We start from the raw sequence: 26,575 nt of genomic DNA on the forward strand, positions 1-26,575 counted from the left end.
TCTTCAGCAACTGTGATAGAATACACAAAGCCCAACGGGTAAGCATTTTATATTGTTATACTACAACTACTTACTTAAATGTGGTCCGGTGGAGGTCGTGGAGTCGAAAAGGGAATTTCCCGCTTTTAATTTGGTTTTATGTATGGTAATTTTTATGGCGCAGTCGCATTAGCATTTCACTGTGTGCTGATGTCGCATTGGCCGAAGTCCCCGATTTTCAAGCCAATCGGGGACTTCGGCCAATGCGACATCAGCACACAGTGAAATGCTAATGCGACTGCGCCATAAAAATTACCATACATAAAACCAAATTAAAAGCGGGAAATTCCCTTTTCGACTCCACGACCTCCACCGGACCACATTTAAGTAAGTAGTTGTAGTATAACAATATAAAATGCTTACCCGTTGGGCTTTGTGTATTCTATCACAGTTGCTGAAGAGATTGTAAAAAATTAACTAATTCATAATTAATACTCGTTAGCTAACAATAATTAAGAAAATTAATATAAACATCAGTCCTTAGTATCCAGAATTAAATAAAATAAAATAGCAAAGCTGTGATAGATACAAACAGAAACGGGTGAGTATAAAAGCATTACATCGAATGGGCTGTTAATCCACTCAAAGCCCCCGATGAAGTAGGGGATTGACGGCCACGTGATGTAAAGCAAAAATGTATAAATTGTATAAATATTATTATATAGTTATAAAATAGTATTGATGATTACATATTGCTACAGATACATAAAATATTTTCATCAGTAATTATCATGAAAATTTCTTTAGCAATACGCAATAAGTTCCTAAATGTATAGGCCATGTGAATTTAAGATAACCGAGACTAGGCTAACTTAAAGACCAGTATTGTATTAACGCCAATACCTATATGTATAAAACACCAGTACTTAAGAAAATCGAACTATTGTAAACGTATATACACTGGCACGTATAATGTTCAATTGGCCAACAGGGCAATAACAATGGCATTAACGATGCACAAAAAACAGATTAAGAAACAATAGAATGATAATACAAAAGAATTATAATACAAAAGAATAATATATATATATATATATATATTATTTGTTTAAATTTTTTTTTTGGTGGCTTGTAGTATTGTGTTAGAGGCGGAATTTTGTTGGTGCTCGAGTTTGAGTTCCCTGGGTGTGGGATTGCTAGCATCTCCTATCCTTGCACTCCACCAATGAATGCGGGATTTTTTTTTAAGAATGATCCCAAACTCGCTTTGGGCATTCTGTATTGGATAGTCGGGGTCCACTACGACTCTGTTTAGTTGTGGCCCTCCTCCTCGTGGTGCAGACACTGAGCAAGCTTTCCAAGTGATCGCTTTTCTGGTGGCAAAGTGACCAGAAGCAACAATAACAACCCCCCCCTTCCCCCCACACACGTGACCATTTTAAGGAGTGAAAACGGCCAGATTGATTTTTTGGGTTTTACGAGCATTATCGACTACGGTCATATTGCTCCGTATATTTTATCTGTAAATTGCATGTGTTCTGTCGTCGATTTTCTGCTTGCTGGACGAAAAAACCCGAGTTTCCTGATGAAAAAGCCACGCTACCCTCGCTTGAGACCGACTAACTCAGCAACGTTGTGAAAGAGGTCCATAAAAATTCTCTTCAAGTATCGACGGGTTTCGAACACTTGGGTCTTTTCCACCCGGTGTAGGGTAGGACGGCGATTCTCCTAGCTGTGCTACCGCGAGGGTGCATAGTCTTAGGGTCAGGCGCCACCTGTGGTTTCCCACATCTGCGCCATATGTACAGGACCTCAGGTGCAGACTGATTACTGCAATACACTACCTCCCCAAGAACTTGGAATCACATCTATTGGACTCACTAGAGGAATACAGGGAGCTAAAGGAATATGCCCAAAAACTAGTTGGTAGGCGTAAAACACTGATAGCCATCTACAGAAGAAGATAAAAATAAAAAATAATAAAATAAAATAAATAAATAAATAAAAAGAGACACAGAACACGCGTGGAGAGGACTCAAGGAGAACCTCCCTCAGGAACCTGCTCACTACTAATCATCAAAAACCAGCAATCGCAAGAATAACCCCATGGAGATGCGGATCTTCCCATGATGAAGAGAACCACAGCCATTGCTAACAGACTAACAACGGACCTGACCAGTGTTCATAGCTGAGGACAAATCTGGATACCAAACGCTACCAATGACAGAGAAGACCGACGAAGATATAGAAACTCCAAGTTGCTGCCTCAGTGGAGCCATATTGGCTCAAGGCTCTGCACTCTCTTGTGCAGTGCAATTCTTTTACTCCCACACCCGGCAGGGGAGGGAGGTGACGGCTTGCTGTCTCCTCTCTTCCCTGCCACACCATTCCTTCCCTCTGGTGGGGCATGGCCATGCCTCACTGAATAATTGGGGGTCACCTACCCTATCGACCCTCTTCTTCCTATTTCACCCCCCCCCAGCCTTCACTCTTCCCTCCCAGCACTTTCTCTTGCACAGTGTATAGCCCTACACGTCCAAATTTAAAATACACCACAAAAATTTCGCCCAACCTTTTAGGCACTTCAGAAACAGGCCTTCAGCGTCAAACCCCATATTAGCGCTTTAATGTAAGTGAATTAAAATCAACCGCGGTCGTTCCAATTTTATTTTAGGTCCTAGCCACTAAAATCCCAGGAAAGTAAGTGGCAGGACCTGCCAGAGTACAATTGACTCAATGGCAACACCCGGCTAGCCTCCACGTGGCGAGGTATGGGCAACGTCTGGTCCCATTAGGGGCCTGGCGGCCAATAAGTCGGATAAACAATGGGCACAACATATAACACTACTCATGACCCACACACTTCTAAATCTCTGGCTTTGACAGAGATTTAGAAGTGTGTGGGGTACTGGAACATTCCGATACATATACCGATACATAGAACATTCGCGGAGATGGGAGAAATCCCAGGAGCCGCTAGACCCTCAATATACCTCATACCTCATACTGTGAAGAAATACAGTACTACTGTAGATGCCAGAAAAGTGTTGTGTGTTGGATGTGTAGTATTGTGTTGTGTTCTGGAATTTGGCCGCAGGGCCCCCTGGTGGAACCCCACGTTGCCCACACACACCACTAGGAGGTAGCCAGGCTGCCCATAATTCTCTGGCTAGTCTCCGTCAGGGTCGCTCAGGAAACGCGTAAAATCTGTATATTCCTTCCTACTATCAAGCAGGTGTGTTTCTTGGTCTTTGGGTATGTAGGTCAAGGAGTGATGAAGGTGCAGCGGAGATCCTCATACAGGGGGCAGTCGTACATAAGGTGCGACCAACTCTCAGTCCCACCACAGGTGCAAGTGGGATCATCGATGATTCCCAGGGCTGTCAGTTTGCCTTTTAATGATCCATGGCCAGTTAACAGGTATGTAGCATAAAGGCCAGGTGAAAACCAGGGGGGAAGCCTGGGGAACACCCTGTTAATGTAAGGGAAGAATTTTCTAGTGATTTCGCCTTTGTTGGAAGTAGTCCATCTCGCTTGCCACGCCTGCTGCAGATGCGTGAGGAGACGCTTCTTTTCTGCTGTTCTGTTGTTTGCGGGGTCTATTGTGAAGTCGAGGATGGTCTTGGAATTTTCTTTGGAGAGGTGGAAGAGTAGTCCACAGCGGACCACCTCCAGGTCCAGTGGCATGGCGCCTGCCAGGATTTGCAGAGCATGGGTACTGACGGTGCAGCAGGCACGGGTAGTAGCGAGCAGGATGTTCCTTTGCAGAGAGTCGAGGATTCTTCTACCACTAACAGTAATGGCTTTCGGGTACCAGATGCCTGCTGCGTACGTTATAATCGGGGTAAATACCACTTTATAGAATAATGACAGAGTGTGCCTATCGAGTCCCCAGTCTCGTCTGGAGACCCTAGTGACAAGGGCGGTGTAATTATGTATCTTTCTTCTTAGGTATTTAAGATGTGGCTGGAAATTTAGTTTGCTGTCAAGGATAACTCCTAGATACTTAAGTTGAGCGGAGAATTTTATGGTCCTGTTGTCAATTTTTATCTGTGGCGGTCTGGCTTCATTGAGACTTCCTTTGAGAAGAATAGAATCTGTTTTGGTGGCAGAGATGGTGAGGTTGTGGTGTTTAGCCCAGTCCTGTAGCTTCTGTAGTGCATTATTCGCCAAAGTCTCCGGTCGTGCCCTAGAATCGCTGGTAACGGTGATAATAAGATCATCTGCATAGGCCTGAGAGGCGACCTCTCCCAGGTCCATGCCAAGGAATTCATCAAGGACAAGATGCCACAAGAATAGGCCCGGAACCGAGCCCTGTGGGCATCCTCTGTAGACCTGTCTGGTGATTTTCATATATGGAGCATTGACAGTGATTGACCTGTTGGAAAGGTAGCCTTTGATGGAGTTATATAGGTTTCCTGGAAGCTTTGATTGGCGCAGTCTGCCTAGGACGCTCGCCCACCAAAGTGAGTCGAACGCCCCAGCAAAGTCGACAGCGATGACCAGAAAGTATTTCTTTTGGGTAATTCCTACTGCTTCAAGGAGATTGTGGAGTGCATCCACAGTGGAGTGCCCCGTTTTGAATCCAAACTGTCTGTGACAAGCCATATTTGCATTGTTGTAGTGTTTCAGAAGTCTGTAGTAGAGTAACCTTTCACAGAGTTTGCTAAGTACCGACAGGGGAGCGATGGGACGGAGGAGTTCGGGAGTTCAGGTGGTTTCGTCGAGTTCTTCAGGATTAAACCGCGAGGGTGTATAGTGTATAGTGTGTTTAGGGTCTAACGGCACCAGGGGTTTCCCCCATCTCCGCGTAATATACATTGTGGTGTTATACAGAACACTGTAGAGGCCAGAGGTTTAAAAGTGTGTGGATATTGTGGCGTGTAATGTTTTGTAACGTTGTTCATCTGGTCTTTTAGCCGTTGGGTCTCAAATGAGGCCCACCGTTGCCCACACTATACCTCGTGGAGGCAGACCAGGTACACCAGTATTTTAGAAATTTACTATCCGGCTAGAAACATCATAGTGTAGTATCCTGTAACGGTATAGTGTACTTCAGCGCAGTTGAACTAACTTTCTGGTATCGCCCTACATAAATTGATTTTGGATTAGACAAAGATTTGTGAATAATAAAGATGCTTTTAAAATGCATCAAAATTTTGCCTCTTCCTTCTTCACAAGGAAAAACTTATCTGCACAAATTGTAACAATTAGTGACAATGCAGTGGTAACACCATATCTTGTCAATAGAAGACGTCTACGAATCATTAGTCAGTGTGGAATGATTTTCATCTAAATTTATCAAGACAGCTCACAAGACAAAAGGCTTCTGACTTTTTGAACATGTTTATCTAAGATTTCACTGATAGAATATTATGTTGAACAAACTGGAACCATGCTGACTTGGACCTGTATTCGGTAGCCACATATTCGGGTTTTTTTATTAGCTGGATTTTAGGGCACAGGATTCTCTAGCCTCTTGACTGTTGCGAAGAGGCGAGACATACATATATTTTTTATTTTATATCTCTTTACTTTTATTTTTTATTTATTTGTATGTATTATTTATTAATATTTCTTATTTCCAACTCCTCTTGGGGACAGAATTTGCTAGTCTCTTCACTATTGTGAAGGGTAGGAATTTTTGTTTTGATTATTTTACTTATTTTTCTCACCTTTTTTGAGGATAGGATTTGTAATCCTGTTCACTGTTGTGAAGAGGTAGGATTTGATTTATGGAAGGAGCTTTTCTTGACATTTTTCCGCAATATAGTCGCGTAGGTCGGTCTCAGGCCACTGGTGCATGGTCTTTTTATGGACCCTCATAGCTTTCGTTACTTTGGAGTTGACGCATATACAAACCCTGGTCTTTATTGCTGAAGTTTCTTTTTATGCAGTGCAGCCGTCAGTGGCAAGAGGAGTTTATAACTTGATTATTTTGATAATAACATAACAACTCTGATCTACCTGTGAGAATAAAAGTGTGAAATTTCAGTCATATGAAAAAATATACATATATGTTTATCATTTTACTATTCTGTTCAGTTTTGAGCTGCGTTGTTTAGAATAAGCGCCGAGACTGCAAGGCCACGAGGCACCTATTAATATATGACATTGTTCGGTTTCCACATAAGAAAAACGTGAGCCTTCAGGAGAAAAAGTCATGGAATTATCGACCACTGCATGAAAAAGCCCACAAAAGTTTCTCAAGTATCACGCTCAGACGTGATCGAATCTACGCGTTTTTAAAAAGGATTTTGTAAGAACAGCAAATTATGGCCACTTCGCTAGTGATAAGAAACAATCTGCTGATATAATAATTTATTTGTTTTAAAAAAATACACTTAATAGGATTGAAATCCCGTTTGTAAATATTGACTTTTCATAAATGTACACTGAATTAATTAAAATAAGGGTGGCAAAAATTGTCAACTGGGAAGCAAAAAATTAAGGAGTATTTTACTGATAAGAATATAAAGTAAATCAGAATTATTCAATATATGAAAAATTAGTCCTTTATAAAAATGCGATAAAATATCAAATTAGCGGCTCACATCTGGTGAGCATGGGCTTGGCAAACCCAGGGTCCTGACCTGGATATCATCATTCTTCTCTTTCTTGGTGATTCCTCTCTCTCTCTCTCACTCTCAGGGTAACTCGGGAATGTTTTTTTTTTTTTTTGTCTGGTGCAGCATAAGCCCCAGGCTTCCTTGCATAATATGGCCAATAATAATAATAATAATAATAATAATAAGTCTAGCAGATGCATATAGTAATAATTAGCTCCGTAATATTTTCAATTATAAATATACCATAATTATCACCGTCTGAGAACTATATTGAATTTAATTTTCACCAAAAATGAAAAAGATTAATATCATAATGTGACATTTAAAACACAGTTACAGATGTAACTTATAAAAAAACAAAGATTTATTTTGAGCCTAAATATTTTTTAACTGCAGTAGAAAAAAAAAAAAAAAAAATGGATATGAAGTAAAAGGACCAAGTTCACATTCATCCAGCAACAGTAATAAAGAATTAAGGGGAATTTGTTTCTTCTATAGTTATGAACGTGATTCTGAAAGGTTGGATTACGCGTGATTCTTGTGGAAACGCTTAGATTTATATCTCCTAATAAAGTAATATTTAAACAAAGGCTGCTTATAACTCTGTACATCAATTATTCATTACTAGTATATTACTAATTCTGTTTTGGCACATCGGTAAAGGGAATGTAGTGGCTATTTTCATAATTTTTATTAATATCAGTATCATATCATAATGATACTGATATTAATACTGTAATATCAGTATCATTATGAACTAGTTTTACTTATCTTAACCTGCATGAAGTTATGTCATCCAGCCGGTTTCTACCTGTTTCTGGAACCCTGCTGTTAAAAAAAAGTTTCATTCATATACGTATGTAGTAGGCTTAAAAATTTCGTTGCAAAGGCAAGCAGTTGTTAAACTAGTGAGAGCCTGCCTATATGGGCTGATTTTTGTGGTGAATTTGCAACGAAGCCTTTCTTAAAATACACTTCCTGACATTGAAATTGCAGCACCCTGAAGGAACAGGAATGCAGAGAGAATATTAGAGTAATGATTAGCCAGAGAGTTAAGGAATACGTGATAAAAGTTGCAGACACTAACGTATGTGCGAACACATTTGGTGACACAAAATGATGCTTACAATGGACAGATCAAGACGATGTAAATCCACCACGGTTGCAGATAGATGGAGCTAAGCGTCTACGCATTGAGCCGTATAGCTGTCGAATAACCTCCTGCGGTATTTTCCACCAAGGCTCTTGCACCTGGTCCCGCAGAACGTCTGTGGCCTGTGTTGGCTGCTGGTGGCTTTGTAGATGGCATCCCGACATGGCCCACATGTGCTCAATGGAGAAATCTATTGAGCACGTGTGGAATTGTTAAGTAGACACTCAGACCACAAAGGCACTGAGAGGAAACTCCTGCAGTATGTGTTCCGGCGTTTTACTTCCTGAAAATGGCGTCAGTCATCCCACTAAGAAAGGGGAGAGCGAGTTCCAGAATCTCAGCGACATCGGCAACGACCAACTATCAAAACTGATCGCTCCACTAATAGCTTTAGGATCATTGCGTTCATCACATCGTGGTCATACGTACATGCGGCAATTCATTGCTGAAGATCACGTGACGTCTTTTGTATCCTAGATGGCCCGTGCACGGCGCCATTCCAAATGCTCTTGACGATAAGCAGCAGTCGGGGTATTCGACTCGGTGGCCAGTATGCATGGCCTTTCTGCCAGTGGGCGTGCAATAGTTCGATGCTTGATGGGATGACAGCCAACTGATGTCATAGCACCTATACCCAACGTAGCTATAGGTGCAGCGTAAAGCTGTCGATTCTCCGTTCTGCAGTACTTCGTTGTGCTCAACTATCATTTTGACGAGCAGTCGTACTTCCTGCAGCCACTGTTGCCAACATCTGTGCACTATGGTATTGTTACGGCCTACACGTTATGCTATACTACAAAAACCATCTCTCGAAGGCCGATATCCATCCTCTGCCGAAGTTGCTGATATCGGTGTCTAACGTGACGCCTCGGCATTCTCAACAAACCTCAGGGGCTCACATCTGGTGAGTATGGGCTTGGCACACTCAGGGTCCTGAGCCGGATATCATCATTCTTCTCTTTCTTGGTGATTCCCTTCTACTTCTGACTCTTGTTCTCTCTCTCTCTCTCTTTCTCTCTCTCTCTCTCTCTCTCTCTCTCTCTCTCTCTCTCTCTCAGGGTAATTAAGAAATTTTTTTTTTTTGGCTGGTGCAGCATACGCCTCAGGCTTCCTTGCACCATATGGCTAATAATAATAATAATAATAATAATAATAATAATAATAATAATAATAAATAATCTTGCATTCTGAAGTCGGTTCCTGCAAGACAGAAGCCTGTTAAGTACGTCACACACGTTTCTTTGAACCCCACGATTTCTACGTTCGTTTTCATATCAATCGGAGCTTCCGTCTGATTGGTCCCGTATTTTAATCATTTGTATAGCTCTGCGCAACTAATCCTCTTGCTGTTTTGCATGCACTTCTGATCATTCCCTTTGAGTGCTACAATTTCAGTGTCAAAAGTGTACAAATGCATTTATGCGTATTTCTTTTAGTTGAGGAATTCCTTCTTTTATAATTCTGTGCAAAAGAGAAAGAACAATGACACAAAATGTTGTCACTTACATATATATATATATATATTTAATTTCCGTGTTTATACCACTTGTAAATTAACAATATTTTTATTTTATATTCAAAGCAGTGCCGTTCCCGGGAAGATTAAGATTTCGAATCAGTGCGGTAATACATATAATACATACATAGAAATCACAATTGCATGTTCATTTGATCAAAAGTAGCTGAGAAGATATCAAAACTCTTCACGTTTGTTGAGTCATTCTCTGGTTGCTTAGAGTAGGTGCCCTGAAACTGTAGTCCACATTACCCATTTTGTTTCTTCAGCGCTAATTCATACTTGGGAAAAAATTTGTCCATCACTGGAAATCCTTGTTGTGTCCAGCTCGGAAGGACTTCTAGCCAGATACTATAAAGATTAAACAGATTTGTTATCATATCTCTTAAAAATGTGTTATGTGGTTTTTTTCCATAGATCAGTGGTTCCCAAACTGTGATATAATGTTACGTTCCTTGTGGCATGCAAACGATTCAAAACGAGTTTCTTAAAGCCAACTTCATACTAATCAAAACTACGTCGGTGAGATATAATGCGTATTACGCTTTTAGACCAGGTTCTCAAAATGATCTTTTTCTTTTCAGATGGTTTCTTACTACAAAAATTTAAATACTTCATATTAATTCTTGTACATATCACATGGATATAAGTCCTGAGTTTTTATTTTTAGTTTAGGGATGAAATGCAGTTTGAAAAACATGTTTAGAACCAGAAGGGAGGTCTGAAACAATACTTCTATCTGTTAGACGGTGCGGAAGGATCCCTTGTAGTCGGCGCCTGTGCATGCGGGCGCACAGTGCTCCATGAATATACAGTACTGTATATCTCATTGAAACTGGCTAATATCCAAAGAAAGCAACAATTTAACTAGGCCAATGTAAAACAGGAGTTTAATTTTATTGACATCAGTAATAGATGAGAAAAAAGCAGAGAAAAGTTGTCATACTGCGCGACCAAACGTATGTACATATAATGAATACCACCACAAATCTAAGGCAATTTTTTTGTACAACTTACAGCTTGTTAAAAGAATAACTTTTAACAAGCTGCGTTCATTATAAAGACTCTTACTGAGCTAAGGAACAGAGCACTAGAGCAATGAAAATGAACTAAAAGAAATCAAAATCTTATATTATAAAATCATAAATGTTCCCCATTTCTCTCTTTGTTTTTCGGCTGTTATATCGATAAGATAACTAGCTCATTATAACATGAGCAGTTGATATGCCAGAAAATTTTCAAAAGCTCTTTTTGTCCAGTAAACAATTTGTGAAGATCTTAACTGGAACCGTAAACGTTATATGAAAATCGATTTAACGATACTACGACCAAAATATACAGTATAATCAAAGTACTGCATATGGGTAGCAATAACCCAAGAGAAACGTACCAACTGTGTGGTACTAGTGGAAGTGGAAAGTGAAAAAGACCTGGAGGTAATTGTGCAGTCCAGACGGTCTGCCAGGGCAGGTCATGGAATCTTGTCAATGATATATAGGAATTTTGTTAGCAGGGACAGGGTGGTGATTATCCCGTTATACAAGGCAATGGTCAGGCTACACCTAGAGTACTGTGTACAGGCCTGGAGGCCTCATTTTAGGAAGGATGTAGAGTTGCTAGAACAAGTACAAAGAAGGGCAACAAGATTGGTGAGGGGAACAAAGGGGTGCTCTTACCAAGAAAGGCTTAAGTTCTGCAAATTGCATCGCCTGGAGAGTAGGCACCTGCGAGATGATCTGATTGAGGTGTATAAGGCCTTGAATGGGATGAGAAAGCTGAATGCTGATGGGATTCTTTCTCTTGCTCAGATTAAGCACATGAGAGGGCATAGATTCAAATTAAGGAAAGACAGTTGTAGAATAGATGTGCGGAAATTTGCCTTTAGTCAGCGGGTAGTTGATTGGTGGAAAAGGCTTCCATCTTTTGTTGTGGAAGTTGATAGCCTAAATAAATTTAAAGCTGAACAGGCATTTGGAACGAATGGAGGGGTGAAATGGGAGTTTTTTTTTTTTTTGTTTTTTGGCTGATACTACATAAGCTTTCTTTCTTGCATTGTATGCCTCTACTAATGCTAATAATATTTCAGCATTCATTATAGTTCCTATCACGTCCTACACTTATAACGCATGATTAATTATTCCTAAAAATCATTCATTTCCAAATCTGGTGATTATGGCAGGCGAGGTATCACTTCAAAAAGTTCTTTAATGTTTACTGAGACGTGTTGTTATTTACTTCTTTTCATCCGAGCTGTTTTTTTTTTCTCGTAAAGTATTTTAACTCTATTTTACTTTCCCGAATATTTTCTCTTCCCATTTATTACGTTAATACCTGTAAAGTGTACAAAACTATTAAATATTAAACTGAATACAACTATTAAATTCCTACTAAAAATGTCTTTCATATTTGTGTTGGTGTGCGAGAAAAGTTTGGAAACCTCTGCTATAGACAATGCATCTATTTAGAGTAATATGCATATTTTACAATATATAAAATGATACATGCATCTGCTATTAAATGCAAGTTGGCGATCGTGAAGGAAGGAGAATAACAGGGAATTTCTTGCTTCACTATCACTATTCTCAACATTACAGATTTTATTATACTTTTAATTAGATCATTACAAGTATAAAATTATGTATAACGGTCATTAAAAAACAAAACTGCTACTGTATAACTTACAGACACTGAGGTGGCTGCGTACGATGTTCGTTTCCCAGGATCTCTAGATAAAAGGGTTAAATTCCATTTTCTTTTGACTGCTGCTATTACCTAGTGTTAATAAACAAATATTGCAGATGATTTTTGAATGAATATAATCTGCACGGAAACTGATCTAAGTAAAAAATGCAAGAAATCAGAACAGTTTAAATGGTATTTCATTAATTTTTATGGAACGAACCGATTTATCCAGTCCTTATAATGAGTCTCTCCCAGATTTCAAAAATCTGCAATATATTGGGAGCTCTTCCTAGTCCATTGACTATCCATCCCCATTTTAAATTGTAAAAAATGTATTTCTCCGATTACTAATCAGGATTATCTGTTTAAAAAACTCCTTTAGCGCTTCCTTTCTTTGGAGTTGTTGAAAGTCTTCACAGATTCAAAAAAATATTCTCTCAGTTTTGTAGCTTTCTTAGCGTCTAGCATTTAAATTGACAAGATAAAACCTAATCTATAGGTTTTCTTATGTATAGGTTATATCAAACCTATACCCTCGTATAGGTTTGATATAAAGGTGGATAAGACAGCTGTAGAGATTATGTTGAATAGCAGCGGAGTTCTTTCCTTCTGTAGCGAGTTCACCTATGGTTACGATTCCTTTTTTTTATTTGGTTTTTGCCCTCTTGGGTAGCAAAGTGGTTATTATCACCATTTTCCCCACACAAGGTAGAAATAGTCTCAGGCAAAGATTGCGTGTCTTTTTCCCGTAAACCCTGGTTTTTCGGTTATAAAACTGGCCGAAGAATACACGCGATACAGATACAATATACTGACGCCTTATAGCCTTAGTTGCTTTAGTGATTAACCAAACTAAGCTCATCTAATTTCGTTATTGAAATTTCCTCTGATATCTGTTAATTTAATTTATCTAAGTTAGTCTCTTTTAGGCACAAGTAGCATTTTTACTAACAGGGAATTTTAACTCGGCAGTGGTGACACCCCGAATTGTAACAAAAATTTTATCTATTAAACTTTCTACAAACGTAGAAATTTTAATAGACGAACTGAGAATCCTGTGATCAGAGTTTAACTTGTATGCTCAAAAGTGAACTCATTTAGAATTAACAAAGTTATGATAAACATTTGTGCATTGATGCTGTTAGGGTGTTTGCAAATCGATTCTTTTCCTTTAAAATGAATATACAATAGATATATATATTGTAAAGCAGGGATTCCCAACCGGTGGTTTGCGAAAGTGTTCCAGGGGGTTTGCATTAAAAATTCTGTAATGGCGTCTGCTTAGATTTACATAGGTATATTATTGTAAACTACCAAATATAACTAATAATAAACACTAAAGTAAAATAAAATTAAATAAAAATTAAAGAATTACCAAGGAAAGAAACCACATCTCCCACAATTCCTTATAATTACTTTACTATCTTACAGTATATCATGTTAAATAAATACCTAAAATGATTTCTTGACTAAATGTCTAAGAGTATGAAAAAGGTTGTTTATGCATGGGTACTGCACTTCCATCATTTCCATTACCCAGGTAGTATGCATGCATTGTTTGATTACATCTCATATTGTGAATATCTTCACAACGAGTTGCCGAGGTATTTTACTGCTTTGAATAAGTAACGCTTCACCAGTGGAGAAATGTCAGTTATTCTCTGCGGACACCACCACCACCCAGACGGCACCATTTCGAAGCTTGTTGGCCTACTCATCGGTGGGTGGGCAGGTACTCTGTTGTTGCAATAGTGACAACCAAAATTATGAAGTATAACTTCACAATATGAGAGATGCTGGATGGTGTGCATAGTTTAATCTAAATATATTTCTTGACTAAATTTCTAAAAGTATGTAAAAGGTTGTTTATGCATGGGTAATGCGAGATATAATCAACGGATGCATGCATAATACCTAGGTAGTAGAAATGATGGAAGTGCATTAACCATGCATAAACAACCTTTTTCATACTCTTACATATTTAGTCAAGAAATAGTTTTAGATTAAACCATACACATCATCAAGCATCTCTCATATTGTGGAGTTATACTTTGTAACTGAGTTGTCATTATTGCAACACCAGGGTGCCTGCCCACCCACGGAAGAGGAGCGAATCAGATCCGAAACGATGCCGTGTGGGGGTCTTGATGAGGCCCTCATTACCACGAATATGTAACAACAATCTTCCCTAAATGGGGAGGCATTGCCTTCGGGGGATTCGTAAATGTTTGAGTTCAGTGAGTGTGAGGAGTAACTGTTCCTTTCCTCTTCCTCTCCTACTATCACTTTCCTACACCTTTTTTGCTTTCCAAAGTCTAATAGGGACAGTATGTGGATAACAAAGTATCTTATCCCGTACCATTCTTCAAATGGTGCCATCTGGGTGGTAGTATCCGCTGAGAATAAGTAACATTAATCTTCTCCATAGCTGAAGCTTTACTTATTCGAGGAAGTGCAATACCTCGGCAACTCGTTGTGAAGGTATTCACAATATGAGATATAATCGAAAGATGTATGCATACTACCTGGTTAGTAGAAATGATGGAAGTGCATTACCCATGCATAAACAACCTTTTTAAATAAATATGTCTCCATACTAATTTTTTTTTCATTCTCAAGGATAATTGTTATGTATGGGTACATTTTTATGGAATCTATAGTACTTAGTACCGTGCATAAGTTGAAAAGATGAAAGAAGATACTTGTTGACATTAGACTTGAACTTCTGTAGATTGTAATTTTCAGGAAATACGTATGAAGGAAGTTTGTTCCACAAAACAGAAATTGAGTGAATAAATGAGGAAGAAGAAATGTTGGTTCTGTAGGATTGAACTTGTACAGTAAAAGGATGCTCACTGGTTGCGGCACGTGTTCGGACTACTTTGAACGAGGGAGCGGGAAATTATATAAGCCAATTCAGAAGAACAGTGCCCATGGAAGTATCTGTAGAAAAGGCATGTAGCAGAAACAGTATGTCTATGAGACAGAGAGTGGAGAGACTCTGTTAGAGATGAGTCATTAATTAACGTAACTGCCCTCTTCTGAATGGAATCTAGAAGCCTGAGAGAGGTTTTGGGGACACCGCCCCAGATATGAGAACAGTATTTCATGGTAGGGCGGATCTGCGATTTCTACAGAGTCAACTGTTTGGAAGAAAAGTAACGTCGAGAGCGAAAGAGAAAATCCAGTTTTTTGGATGCAGAGGAAGCAATATATGTACTGTAATATGTTTTATGACAAGAGGGATTAGAAGTCAGGGTAATCCCCAAGATCTGGTTTAGAAATCGGAGCGTAATCTAAAATAAGCATAGGAGCAAAGGAATCCTTTTTGCGAGATATAAGATAGGACTGAGTTTTGGAAGGATTGGAATTAAGTTTTCGTTACCCAACTGTCGAATTACCTTGACATGGGCATTTAAGAATTGGCAGTGGATACTCGAAAAGTTGAAGCTGTTTGAGCAGGGCAAGGTTTCTCAAACTGGATGGTGGAAAGCAATGTGCTATCATCAGCAAAATCAGCAAAAGATAGGATTTCCGGTCAATGGAAGAAAGTCATTAATGTACAAGAGGAAAAGAGTGGGAGAAAGAACTGAACCTTGGGGAATATCAGCATTAGTGGAGAGGTTAGAAGACAGAGAGCCGTCTACCATCACCCGCAGTGAGCGGTCAGAGAGAAAACTGGATACCCAATTACAAAGAACAGCTGGCAAAACATAGGATGGTAGCTTATTTAGAAGACCTTTATGCCAAACACGATCGAAAGCCTTTGAAATGTCAAGAGCAATGGCTTGAGTTTCACCAAACGTTTCTATTGAATTTGTACATAGATGGATAACATAAGCCAGAATATCACCAGCGGATCGACACTGACTGAATCCATACCGGCAATCGTTGATCAAATGAAAGATTTCCAGATAGTTTAAGAGTTGACAGTTAATTGATTTCTCCATTACTTTGGAAAGAGTAGAAGTAATCGCAATGGGACGATAATTGGATGGAAGTGATTTGCCACTCTTTTTTAGAGGTGGCTGGATTTGAGCAAACTTCCAAGCAGAAGGAAAAATACCTTTGGAAGAAAGTGAAACAAGACAACATAAAACAGGAGTAAGTTTAGGGGCAGGCACAGGTTTTGAGAACAAGTGGAGAAATACCATCGGGACCTGGCGCTTTCTTAGCATCAGATTCATCAGAATCCTTCTGACATCCTGTTGAATGAAAACCACAGGAGGCCTTGAATGGAGTGTACTGGGAAAGGTTTGAGGTGATTTACCAAGATCATCAATACATGAGCTGGAAGGAAAATAGGATGCTAATAGATAAGCTTATCTTTGGCTGATGTAGCAACAGAACCATTTGGTTTTGACAGTGGTGGGAACAGAGATGGGTAAAAATTGCGGCCATTAGCTTTGGCAAGAGACCAGAATGCTCGACTACTATTTGGACAAGAAGCAAGTTTTCTACTCTTAGCCTGTTCGAAATCTAGTTTGTACTTATTAATAACTGATTTACAAAGTATAAATAATACTTAATAATAATTTTGATTATTAAGCAAGGTCGCTTATAGAAACGTAGTACTGGAAATATTGTGTAATAAAAATTCAGAAATATTATACGATTTCAGAGAATACAGGTTTAGTGGTTCGCATTAAAAATATTGTGTTAAAAGGGGTTCGCGATAAAAAATATTACGTTGAAAGGGGTTTGTGAGTCAAAAAATGTTGGGACCGCTGTTGTAAAGGATATCGATTGTACATTTATTAGACAGAACGATTCACTAAGATCTATTAAGTGAAAACCATTCTGGTTTCTGAAATCATGAATGAAAAACTAGTCCACAGTTTTGTGTGCGGGTGGCTATCTTTTCCACTTTTTGCATTGAAATTATCTCCAACAAACAAAACTTTGTGTAGCCGGGGTGGAAGATCTGCAGCGCATCTTAGAATTAAGCATAAACATTTTCCTCAATAGAAGCGTTTTCAGTTGCAGTATACGCAGAGAGAAAGGTACTTTGTCAGCTACTAACCAATATTACGAGTAGTATCAGCTAAAATGGTCTTTGTGAACTAATAATCAGCTGGACTAATTTGTCAGAAAATAGAATCTTTATATAGCCCAAATCAGTTGGGTTAGCTGATGAAAAAAAAAAAAAATAATAATAATAATTTCCTCTTTTTAAGTGGAAGACATTTCCTGCCACTTTTCTTCTTCTATCTCTCTTTTTTGTATACAGATGATTGATATCACGCTGTCTGTATAATTATACAGACAACGCAATATCATACATATATCATTATACTGTATTCAGTATCTAGTCTCCTAAGGTATTCAAACACACTGTGATTATAATCACAGTGGGTTTGAATACCTTATGAGATTGGATAAATCCTTAAAGGACGGTTCAATTGGCATTTTCAGTTAGCCGATCTCAGGCGAAGGAAATAGTGGTTATCTCGGTTTTTCAGTCTGCACAGCATGCACATTGGCTCGTGAATACACACATATACACGTTTGCGCAGTATGGCCTAAGGTGTGATTACCCGTAAAAAGGCAGTAATAACAATAGTCCTATTATAAGTTTCTTGGAGTATTCCACATTTGGATTGTTTGCCAGGTGGCCGAGATAAGTAAGCGGCTCCAGCATCCTTTTTAAAGCATATGCTACTATTTATTTCAATTTGAAGACGACCTAAATAACTTTGGTCGCCAAGCTTTATATTAGTTGCAGTCCTATATTCAACTGTTAAATGAACAATTGTTAAATAACAAATTCAGCTGGGTTAGTTGAATTAGTTATTTTGCATTTGACAAAATAACCAATCTGAAAAGAGTGTATGATGAGCAATAGCATGATCATACACTCTTGTCAGATTTTTTGTTAAATTGATCTAAAAATCTGACAAGAGTGTACGATCATGTTATTGCTGATTTATTTTAAACTTAACACGATAAAGTATTCCTTAAACGAATAATTTCAAGCATTACAATTTCAAGCTTCATATTCAAAACTCCTGAGAAAAATAGAGGGATGTTTGCTTTGCTGAATATATAATCACAGACTGTATCATATCAATCCGCCCCAGTTGGGTATTAAGATGGTAGGTATTAAGATGAAAGTTTTAAAACGCAGAGGTTTCGCGTTCGAGTCATTTTTTGCTGTTTTTCCTCTTATATTATTGACTGTATATTTTAATTTTTACTTCTGTTTCATTATCAGTTTTTCTTTTAATCATTTTTTTTGTATATTATAATAGTTCTAAACTAATTCCTTGTAAGAATGCTGTAAGGTGATATGCAGAGGCGAATAATTTCATTATTCGACACGGAGTTAAAACACTAGATAACTGTACTTTATTACTTGTCAACTCGCTTCTAAGAACAGTTACGAAACTACACTCGCTGGCCAAAAAATTAGAAACCTTTTGCAATTAACGTCAACAGATAATTAAACGTACAATATGTAAATGTAATTTGTTACATGGTGTGATCAGAAGTTCCTTGGTATCAGATGTATGCTTTCCTGGGCTCGTTACGATAGGATCATGGGGAAGACAGGAGATCTCTCCAATTTTCGGCGGAGAGATCTCCTGTCTTCCCACAATTGAGAAAACAGAGTAGATCACTGGCCTATCGAAATCAACCATCTCAAAAGTATACAATGTGTGGAACGCAGAAGGAGAACCCAGCTCTAAAAGGAAGAAATGCGCTAAGAAATCGGTACTCGAAACTTAAAGTTAACTGTTTTTCTGTGTGTCAGAACAGAAGGTCTAGTTTGCAGCAAATGAATGAAGAATTTGATTTAGGTAAACAAAAACCTATTTCCAACCGAACTGTGTAGAGGGAGTTGAAGGATCTGGGATTTCCCATTCGTGTGCCTGTACGAAAGTCACGTCGTTTTTGTAAAAAATCAGAAGATTCGACATGAGTGAGAGGAAATTCTACCAATGTCAAGATTGGACTATGGAACAGGAAAAAAAGATCATGTTGCTTGATGAGTCTCCATTTATATTTTTTTGGACTAGTGGTAGGATGAAAGTGTGGTGCGACCCTCAAGAAGGCTTTCCAGATTGTATATCTACCAAACAAGCGGCTGGAGATGGCATCGTGGTATATCCTGTTGGTACAGACTGCGTTCGACTGATCATGCTATTGGATGGCTGTGTTAACTTCAGTGAATAGCTTTCTATCGTATTGTACCACTGTCAGCACTGCAGTGCTTTAGTTTTACCCGGATTCTTTGATGGATTCTTTCAAGACAACAACACTGTTGTCTTGAAAGAATCCACCGTGCAAAAATTATAACTGAATGTTTAGAGGAGTATTCCAAAGATTTCCAATATCTACTATTGCCGCCTAATTCTTCAGATCTGCATGAATTTGAGAATATCTGGGCTATGTTGGAAAGGGAAGTTCGGCTGTTCTCTACCGACCACAATACAGCAACTGACAAAATCCTGATGGAAGAATGTTCAAATCTGGTATCTAGCAGAATCCATGCTACGAAGTGTACGGGCTGTGATGGGGCAAAAGTTGGCTCGATTAGTATTGGATAAAGATTTCAAATGTCAGTAAGTGTACAAGTAATGGCGAAACTATCCTGTTATGTCCGGTATCCGTGTGGAGGAGGCATACCCTCTGACAGTTGGTTTCTAACGGTTGTTAAAGAGCGCAAGGAGATGTTCGAGAATTTTTCGGGGTAAGGGAACAGAATTTTGTTTTTCTAGCGAATTAGTATTAACTAATATAGAAAATAAAAAATAAGTTGTGGTAAATAAAAATGTAGAAAATTATAAACATATATATAGATATATAGTGTATACACATACATACAAAGCATATGAGAAGATCGAAATGAGCAATCTCTGAACCGATCTTTCACTTTAGCCCATGGACCACGAGGACTGATAACAAGAGGTGGAACTGCAAGTACTGATTAAGAGCAGAGCAAACTTTTTCGCTATTGATTTTTCTTAGGAGGTTTTGAATATGGAGTAGTATTACTTAGGAAGTTTAAAATAAATTGGAGATGATGCAATCATGCGCACCTCTTGTGAGAAAGGATTGAGGGGTTGCGATTAGTATTTTAAACTTATAAAAGTTTAAGGTACTAAATAATAGAAAGAACTTTTAAAAGCGAAAAGTAATCGTGACGGTAAATTTGAGTGAATTAAGGAAGTATTTATGATTTTAATAATCATTACTTGGTGATGACATGTTTTATATAATAGAATTAATATCCTAGCATTAATATCCGGACACCTACCTTTAGACAAAAGAAGAGCTTTTATTATGTCATTTAATATTTATGCTGAAGCCTTTTGCTTTTATGACGGCCTTCAATCTTCGCGGCATACTCTGAACCAGCTTTTTATAAATGTCACGTGATATATTCCTCCATTCGGCCTTTAACGCAGCCACCAGTTCGGCCTTGTTCTTTGGGCCATCTCGACTTGCACGTACCCGACAATCCAATACATCCCACAGGTCCTCGATAAGGTTCAGATCAGACTCTGGGCTAGCCAATCCAAATTTTCCACACCCATATCCTCAAACTCTATTAAGACCCGAGAGTATGGCATGGCGTGTTGTCTTGTTGATATAGGTATGGGCCTTCCCCGAAGTATTGCCATAATGTTGGAAGTGCATAATTGTCCAGGCTGTCCTGATATTGTACAGCATTCATGGTTTTGTCAGTAACGACTAATGGGCCCAAACTATGGAAAACAGCCCCATACCATGACATTGCCTCCACCAAACTTCATTGTTGGGATGATACAATCAGGAAGGAACTGTTCCCCTGGCATTCGCCACACCCAGGAACGGCCATCAGACAAGTAGAGTGCGAACCTCTACTCGTATGCCCATAGGACTGTTTTCCGCTGCTCTACAGTCCAAGATTCGCGCTCCTAAAACCATGTTAACCGGCGTCTAGCATTTGTTGAGGTGATCAATGGCTTGTGAACAGCTGCACGTTGTAATCCATATCATGGAGTGTCCTTCCATTGTAACCCATATCATGGAGTGTCCTTCGTATTGTACTAGCGCTGACATTAGTCCCAATACTCTCACGGAGGGTTTGTTTGACTTGAGACAATGGAAAATTACGATTTGGCGCACATTTCTTTGCAAAATTCTCTTGTCCCGTTTTGTTAGTTTTCGAGGTTTACCAGGCCGTTTTTTTTTGGCAGATTCAGTTCCATTCCTCTTCCATTTGCATATGACGTCATTAAACGTTGACCTAGGAATCCCCAGAGTGACTGCGATGTCTCGTACAGAACGCTTGCTTATGTGGCATCCTACTATCATTCCACGTTGCAAGTCTGTTAATTCTATTGAACGTGTTATCTTGCATGCCCACTTTTGCAATTGCCTGTTCGAAGCCCAGTGTGCATATCTATAGCAGGTTCTGTGACGTCTTGTATGCATAGGACCTGTTTCCCCATCCATGGAGAGGTGTCCGGATATCAATGGTAGGGCAGTGTATATAAAATACTAAGATTTTAGTGGTAAAAGTTATAATAAATTCCTTGGCTAGGCATAAGAATAGTTGACTCTATAAAGTTGTGGCAATCAGGTAATTTTTTAATAAATAGGGGAAAATTATTTCCTGAATAATAATAATAAAATTATTATGATTATGTTGATTTGATTTCAGAATAATTTATATTTCATGTAGATGTTCAGAAGCATATATATAAAACAGTGACAAAATGAACTTACTTCACCATTGAAGAAGCAGAACAACAGAGAAACGCAGAAACCCTAATAAAAGAAACGAGGTAAAACCATTAAATTCTGTTCTACATATGCATATTCTAGTTTCAGTGATACACACACACACACACACACATATATATATATATATATATATATATATATATATATATATATATATATATATATATATATATATATATATATGAATAATTTAGTAAATATAAATTGAACTAGAATTTATTTGTACAAATTTAGATAGACAGTTTAGGGCAGTTGAATTTTTCTGACTTTTGTACACATTGCGTTACATTTCGTTCTCGGTTCTCCGCCAATCGCACCTTCATCGCATTCCGTTTCGTTTTCGAAAGAATCTAGTCCATCCTGTGACGTTGGGGAATGGCATACTGTCATCGTGAGGGATGTCTTATATCTGAATCTAGGTTGGGATAAATAATCTTGTGCATCACTTCGGCCATTACATTGGCTCCCTCCATATCATGGGCAATATGTAATCATCTCATTAAATTATGAAATAATAAGGGTATAGATATATTCAAACAATTAGAAATGTATGTTTAATGATATAATCAGTCTCATTATGTTCACATAATCGGTTTGACCACAAAAATTATACATGCTAGAGGAAAACAAAAGACAGTTTTGGAATCTCTGTCTAGAGATATATCTAGTTTACATTTTTTCCAATAAAAATAAATAAAAGAAAAAATAAATTCTTTTTATACTCCGGGACGACCATATAAGGTCAGAGGAGTTAAATAAGTTGTTGGAATGTGTAATCTGTACTTATGGATTGTTAATTATAGAAGATTTTTTCTTAAGTTGAAAGCTATTTTAATAAGTAAGTCAAGTAAATGATAAAAACAGACACTTTTAAATGTGAAAAATAGTGTACTGAAATGTTAACGTAATTTGAGTAATTAAAATTCCTGATCGAACAGTTCCAGTTCAACAGAACAGAACAGTTCCAGAACAAACCAACTAATATGGTGATGTTTCTGAGTTTATCTCTGGATTTCTGTCATAGAATATTTACAATGTAATGTCCTTTCAAAATCACGTCATGTAATGAATATTTAATTCCAGTTTTATTACAGTTTTGTAGAATCATTAATTGTAATGATGTGTTATTAATAAAAGTTACTACCGAAATGCAACGTTTGAAGTCCGTTTTTCAAAGGTATTTGTCATAACAACCGAAAATTACGGTATTGTACTAATTTTTTCTATATTTTACTTTAGTTATTTTAACGGCGTTAATCTAGTATTATTTTTTTAATACAGTTTATATTATTAAAAACTTATTTTTATTAATATCAGTTATCTAGCAGTGAGAACTGTAAATGTAATTGTGTGCAGAATTACAGCAACAAAATTTTTCAATTAGAAGAGCTTTCAAATATGGTAAGATCATTAATTACCTAACAATGATGAAAAATTACGTAGATCCTTTTATTCCCTTACGTAGAACCTTTATAATAATAATAATTGGACTAACACCGAGCTGAAGGATATCATGAGAAAGACAAGGACAATGATGACAACACCACCCGAAATCTGCCTTGGAGAGACTGAGCCCGGAAAGAAGGAGGAAGGGGCCTGATATACCTCATTGAGCAACAGAAGACAGCGATAGTTAACCTGAAGGTTCCAGAAACTTCCAGAATTACTTCCAGAAACACACAGCAGCACTCCACCAGGCCATAAGGAAGATAGACAAGCGGTATATCCCTCTCAACCTGAGCGAGGAGTTTCCCCCACAACCAGGATGTACAAACGAAGCTAGAAAGATGGGCAGAGAAGACACTCCATGGCAGACACTACAGTGATCTCTATCAAGATCACATAGATAAAATTGCTTCCAATGCATGGCTCACGAGCGGGACGCTCTTCCCCAACACTGAAGGATTCATGCTCGCCATCCAAGACCAGGTAATCAATACCAGGAACTACCTGCAGAAAACCCATGGGGAAAAATCAGGAAGTACGCGAACCTAAGACAGGAGATCAAAGAGATGTGGCATATGCAACAAGTAGCAACCGCGGTCTCACGTAACCTTCTGTGCACACGTGCGAAAAATCGTATGATGAGGAGCACGCCTGTGCGGGAAACGTTCTTGGTACAAGCGCAGAGCGGCGCTCCGTTACAGTCCGCAGCTCCATACGCGAGGTGCATGTCGGCCAGCTCAACGTTTGAATACTCGTCCATCCTACTGCCTCGGGAACCGGTTCGCAAATGCTGACTTCCAGCGGGATCGCCGTTCACGCGACCTCCCGTTCAACATCCTCTACCGCATGACGAAGGCATTTCGGACCCTGCAATGCTATGTGATTCCGATTCGTCTTTGTGCCCCCTACACCTCCTGCAAGTTTGTCGCACTGGTAGTGAATCACCCTGTATATATATATATATATATATATATATATAAGAGTATACAAAAGTGGTATATACAATAGACCCTTCACAGCAGCAATGCCAGGGGTTTTACATTGGCTGGTAGACAAAAGCCTTGGGGGGACGGGGCCCACATCGAAGTTCGGACTCATCCCCACGAGCCAACAATAGAATCATTGTCAGATTATTTACAGAATATTATGATTTCGACAGTATTTACAATGTATTAATAAAAAGATATTCATATTTATATTCATATCTGTATTTATATATTTGGCGCACAAAGTGGAAAAGATTCGCCATCGCTGGTCTAACTCCTGCAGAGTATGTAAAAATTTCTCAAGGCTCTACGACATTCGAACATTTTTCCAGTGTATATGGAAGAAGAGAGATTGTAACCGTTGTGTTAGTCGTATGGGCTGCACCTCTAGGAATAAGAAATTTGTACTTGTTTGATAAATGTTAAGGGCATACGCAAAGGGCGGAGGTTCATTTAAGATAAAAGCGACGAAATTTGGAAAACACTATTTTTACAGTTTTTTACAAATTCCCCCTCCTCCAAAGGGGCCGTGTTTTGCGTACATCCCTATGTCAGTGATATGCAGGATATAGAGCATTTGTGAAAATAAGAACTGTAATATTTGCTTAAAGGCTGGACAAATATGTCTAGCTAATTGTATATTAAGAACAAACAACGTGAGTGATCTTGACACCGATTTGTTTTCCTGTAAAAAAATTATTTTTGACTAGATGTTATGCAAAAGCAGCATCAACATAACTGATAAAAATGCAATAAAAGAGATGAGATAAGATGTATCTACAAACTCTGACATTTTGGAACACTGTGAAATGAATTTGTGAAGCAGGGACTGTCTGTGCATCCTTCGAGGTGGAAGACCGTTGCCTTGACGTAAATCATGCAGGATGTCAAAAACTGGGGTGTTATAAAGTCTTTGGAAAAATTGCGACTGGTCGGGCATATTGGACGGTCGTATTTATGTTAACAAAGGGCAGCACACGAATTGAAACTTTACCCACATCTTAACAGGATTGTGCACTGTTGAAAAACTAAATAAATCTAAACTATTATCTATTGTAAGAACTGAATTCAGCAGAGAATTTTGATGTGTCAGGTCGTACATTTTTTGTTTTGTCGATGAAGCTCTCACCCCTCAGCTTACATTAACAGGCAAAAGGTGTACGATTACGATGTATTCGCAGTGACATTAATTAATCCTCTTTAATCAGAATCTGTATCTCTCTATCTATCTATTATATATAAATTAGAGAATAAATATTGTATATGACATCCTTTTTAATCTACTAGCTGAACGCGGTGTTATATATAAGCCACTTTCATTCGCTTATGTAGCATCGGTAGAGGTCACAGAACTGTGCCCTCTACCAGTGTGCTCTTGTATGTCTTATTTGAACTCAAATGGAAATGAAGGCCTTAAGCGCAATTTTCTTTAAGGCTGCGCTAAACTCTGAAAGTATTTTTTTCCCCCTAAGCTTTTTTCGATTAACTGTTTGAAAGTTGTAAGAAATGTTTCTTCCAATCCTATGGTGCAGTATGCCATATACGTGAGTAATGAGTGAGGTTGCTTCGGTGTTTAGAGAAGTACTTGTGGCCTCAACAAATTTTTGATCTGAGTTCGCTTGATTAATTCAATGAACATGCTTTTGAAAACTATTCACATCCACTTTAAGAACTTAAAGAGAAGATTACCGACCTTACTGAAATAGTTCCTTCAGCTATTAAACTTCTTATACACGTTCACTAGGCAATATATGCTCATACTGCTTGAACGGTAGGAGCATATGTTTACATCGATATATTTAACGTCTGTGTGCAACATTTTCCTTTCGCAGATTTGAATTATATTTCTTATTTCCGCAAAATGTTCTGTATTTTATGTGTCATATACAATAAATAGAGGTTAGTATCTTACTTTTTGACCATCCTATATAAAATATTAGAACCACCAGTGATTACATTGTAGCTGATAAAATTGGGAGATATCAACTTACCTGCATGGATGTCACGAGAGCTGAAAGAATTTCATAAACAGTCTCTCCTGGTGATCTTGGTGCTGGTCGGAATGGTGTCAAAAGATAATGAAGTCCAAGGAGGGGAATTAGTATTAACGTGGCCCTTACAGCTTTTCTGTAGGATGGACATACGTGTATATATATAAATAGATGAAATTGTAAGAAGCTAGGTACATATTACATTTTGAAAACCATTTCATACCAGATTTAGGGAGTAATAGCTTATATTGACTAAAACATTATTTTTAAGAAATATAAAAATGAACATGGCGAAGATATAAAGGGCAGGATTTGAATTCTGAGTATACTATAAGCAAGAGCGAGCACATACAGAGTAGAACTAGAAACTCACTCGAGTAAAACAAAAGTATTTTGTTTTTAATTGGAATACAGTTATACTAGGGCCCTAAGTTATACCCTTAGTACAACTGTATTCCAAAATAACATAACTGTTATCAAGAAAAACCTTGAGCAGCCTCAAGGTCTTTCTTGATATC

At 38.2% G+C, this 26,575-nt stretch overlaps 1 protein-coding gene across 1 annotated transcript in view; it reads right to left on the minus strand.

Moving 5' to 3' along the window:
* Positions 1–9,303: 9,303 nt before the first annotated feature.
* The window catches only part of LOC150091067 (calcitonin gene-related peptide type 1 receptor-like), a 130,496-nt gene continuing 113,224 nt past the window's right edge, over positions 9,304–26,575 (minus strand). Inside the window, exons 15-18 of the mRNA XM_090381564.1 lie at positions 26,058–26,193; positions 21,617–21,658; positions 11,900–11,989; positions 9,304–9,568 (exon numbers count right to left, since the gene is read on the minus strand). Of these exons, the coding sequence (XP_090237690.1) occupies positions 9,494–9,568; positions 11,900–11,989; positions 21,617–21,658; positions 26,058–26,193 (343 nt within the window). The 3' untranslated portion in view covers positions 9,304–9,493. The remainder of the gene's footprint in view (positions 9,569–11,899; positions 11,990–21,616; positions 21,659–26,057; positions 26,194–26,575) is intronic.

The sequence above is a fragment of the Mastigoproctus giganteus genome, chromosome 1, assembly GCF_048544385.1.
Source record: "Mastigoproctus giganteus isolate SK-2022 chromosome 1, ASM4854438v1, whole genome shotgun sequence".
NCBI classification, from domain to species: domain Eukaryota; kingdom Metazoa; phylum Arthropoda; class Arachnida; order Uropygi; family Thelyphonidae; genus Mastigoproctus; species Mastigoproctus giganteus.